This window comes from Empidonax traillii, unplaced genomic scaffold, assembly GCF_003031625.1.
Source record: "Empidonax traillii isolate 1590-97213 ecotype Southwest subspecies unplaced genomic scaffold, ASM303162v1 scaffold541:size654180, whole genome shotgun sequence".
NCBI lineage: Eukaryota > Metazoa > Chordata > Aves > Passeriformes > Tyrannidae > Empidonax > Empidonax traillii.
This window is the reverse complement of record NW_020955734.1, coordinates 130401-133301: the sequence shown is the minus strand read 5'-3', so window position 1 is coordinate 133301 and position 2901 is coordinate 130401. Positions and strand designations below refer to the sequence as shown.

Below are 2901 nucleotides of genomic sequence, written 5' to 3'. Positions count from 1 at the left end.
CACCACACAAACACCCTGAGATTCCTCTGCAATAAAAGCCACTTACCATCTTCATCATAGCCCTGGCAGGAGGAGACACCTGGGAGCGGTACCTGTTGTGCTCATCCAGGATTATCTTCTTTTCCTCATCACTCAGGGACCAGCTGAGCTCCAGCACTGTGAGCACCAGGAAAAGGGGAGGAAGACCCGAGCTCAGCATCGTGCAGCGTCGGCTTCTGCTCTTAGCAGCCCACGGCTCTGGCAGTCACATTTAAAGCACCTCCCAAAAGCAAGGAACACCCAACAGCTTCAAGATTGGGGAGGAAATGTATTTATTAGAGTTTTGGAGCCATGCAGAACACACCCATCTCACATATCGGCCTGGATGGAGAGGCAGCACTGTGGCTGGTGCCAGTGAACGCACGGGGTCCCCTCCCTGGGACAGACCCTGTGCCTGGATCCTAATCCCTGGATTAACATTCTTCATCCAAGCCTCTACTGCTCCAAACTCCAGCCATTCCCTGAGCCCTCAGTTACGGGTTCTCTCTTCTACCTCCTGTCCCTTTTCTCCCAGTCCATAACAATAATCCCACAGCAAGCCCCTGTTTTCACACGGGTCCTCCCCCATCCCTGGAATGCAGCTGCGTTAGAAATGAAGGCAACAAGATGCAACTGCTGAGAGCAGTTTTGCAGCACAGGAACTCCCCAGGCAAGGTCAGAGCCCACCTCGTCCAGCCCCGTGGCTGTGTTGGGGGGGGACAGCAATGGGCAGCTGAGGAACAGGCCCCCAGGGCTGGGAATGAGGGGTAAGCAGAGGGTTGATGCCCCTTTCCTGAGCCATCAGGAGAAGGATGAGCAGGAGAGGAAGAACAGGGTGTAGAGCTGAGAAATTGCCCCAGAAAGGGGGGTTGAGAGTCTCCAGCTGCCACGCGGGCTGGCTGGAATAACCAGTCCACTGGCTGTGCAGGGACAGGCTGTGCTCCCCCCCGCAGACACCCGGAGGGCCCAGCATAGGGTGTCCCCCCGTGTCCCCCCGGCACGGGGCTTGTCTGGCAGAGCCCCCCCCGCGGCTGCTGCAGCCTCGGCTCCCCATCTGTGATTGTGCAACTGCCCGGCTCGGCTCCAGGGGCTCCTCTGGGATCACAGGCTGTTAGAAAGGATCAGCGGGTGGGCAGCTCTGGTCAGCACAGCCAAGTTAATCACACGCTGCCGGTTCTGCCTCCCCCTCTCCCCTCCCGGCTCTCCAGACAATGCTTTGCCATTTTTCCTCTTGTTTTGGGCCACGCTGATCACCTCTCTCACCACCACATCTCTCCTACTCCCCCTCAAATCTCTGACCTCTCTGTGTTACCTTCTCCTTCCTTAGGTCTGGGGTCTGCCATACCCTCAATACCCCAGCAATTCCTGCAAGCAGGGTGTGAGGCCAACATCTCCCCAGGCTTCAACTCAGCTGGTCAAACCAGAGGATCCCATTTATTGCTAAGGCAGTTCTGTCTCATGATGGAGACACCTCAACAGCTTCACTGTTGTAACTCCACAGACCTGGAGAAACATCCAGAAGGGATCAGCACAAGCCCCAGCTCCTACTGGCCTGGCTGATGAGGGACAAGGCAGTGCTGAGAATCACAGGATCCCAGAATGGTTTGGAGTGGAAGAGTGACCTTAGAGCTCATCTCATTCCAACCCCCTGCCATGGGCAGGGGCACCTTCCACTAGCCCAGTGCAGGTGCTGGTCTCTGCCAACCTGATGTGGAGATGCAGGGCCAGGGTCCACACAGCCCCTGGCCCAACATCCTGACTAAGTCTCGCAGGAGAGGGTGTGGCGACAAAGATAAAGGAAAATGGGATGCCCAGAGCTTGTGGGGAAGAGCAAACAGCCCTGGAGGAGTTGCCACCAGGGCATGTGGTTCCTGGGGAAACATGAGTAACAGCTGATGCATCGGCAAGGGCAGGGCAGCTGCTGCCAAAGGGGTTACAGGGACATCTCCCAACTCCAAACCTGCTCTGACAGCTCCTTCTGGAGCCAATGTCTGAAGCATCAAGATTAGCAGTGCAAGGCCCAGGCCCCACCCTGGAGCTGACACACGCGTGTCCAGCCGGCATTAGGTAAGCGTGTGTGGAATGCAGCTTTGCTTCTGCTCACTCAAGGAACAGCCCGTCCACCACACCCCGGGGACCCTCTGCACAGGGACAGGAGCCACACACCGACACCTGACAGGGGCTGGTGGCCCCAGAGAGGCCTCACTCTGTAGTAACCAAGCCTGGTTTTCTACTGACTCACATCCTGAGGGTCTTGAGCACGGCTGGTCGGAGTCTAACAAGGCTCATGCACTGGCTTGGTAGTAACAGGATGTTTCTCTTCCCTACTCACCCACTTTTATGAGCTCTGGAGGAGTTTATCGTCTTCCACACTATTCATTCATCCATTCTATGATTCTGTGACTTTAAAACACTGGGACACACCCGTGGACTGGGAACCCCTCTGAGCCGGGCAGGGTGGGAGTGGGGGATTGTCTGACCCAGCACAGGGAGTGCCAAAGAGGAGCTGAGGTGAGGGAGACCATGGTGGGAGCAGGGTGAGGGTTCCACCACTGCAAAAAAATCAGCTATTGCCCAAGTGCCCTGACTTTGCTGGGAGGAGAAATGCTCTTCTGTTCTTTGTATCCTTTGTGGGGAATTCACGCTGTGTTCTCCTTCACCCAGACACAAAACCAAACGTGGTTCTGAATTGCTCTCCCAGCTCCAGCCCCTCAGCCCTCACCCCAGGGGAACAGCAGCTGCTCTGGCTGCACTTTTATCATCTCTCCATAACCCCAGGATGGATTTTTTCCCCCACAGAGCAGCTCGGGAACAGCAGCTCAGCCTGCACCGAGAACGTGCAGCAGCCGCGGCACCTGGGCAGGAGGTTATTTTTAATCTGAT

At 56.4% G+C, this 2901-nt stretch overlaps 1 protein-coding gene across 1 annotated transcript in view; it reads right to left on the bottom strand.

Moving 5' to 3' along the window:
- The window catches only part of PI16 (peptidase inhibitor 16), an 8050-nt gene extending 7732 nt beyond the window's left edge, over positions 1 to 318 (bottom strand). Inside the window, exon 1 of the mRNA XM_027897429.1 lies at positions 47 to 318. Within this exon, the coding sequence (XP_027753230.1) occupies positions 47 to 199 (153 nt within the window). The 5' untranslated portion in view covers positions 200 to 318. The remainder of the gene's footprint in view (positions 1 to 46) is intronic.
- Positions 319 to 2901: the final 2583 nt, after the last annotated feature.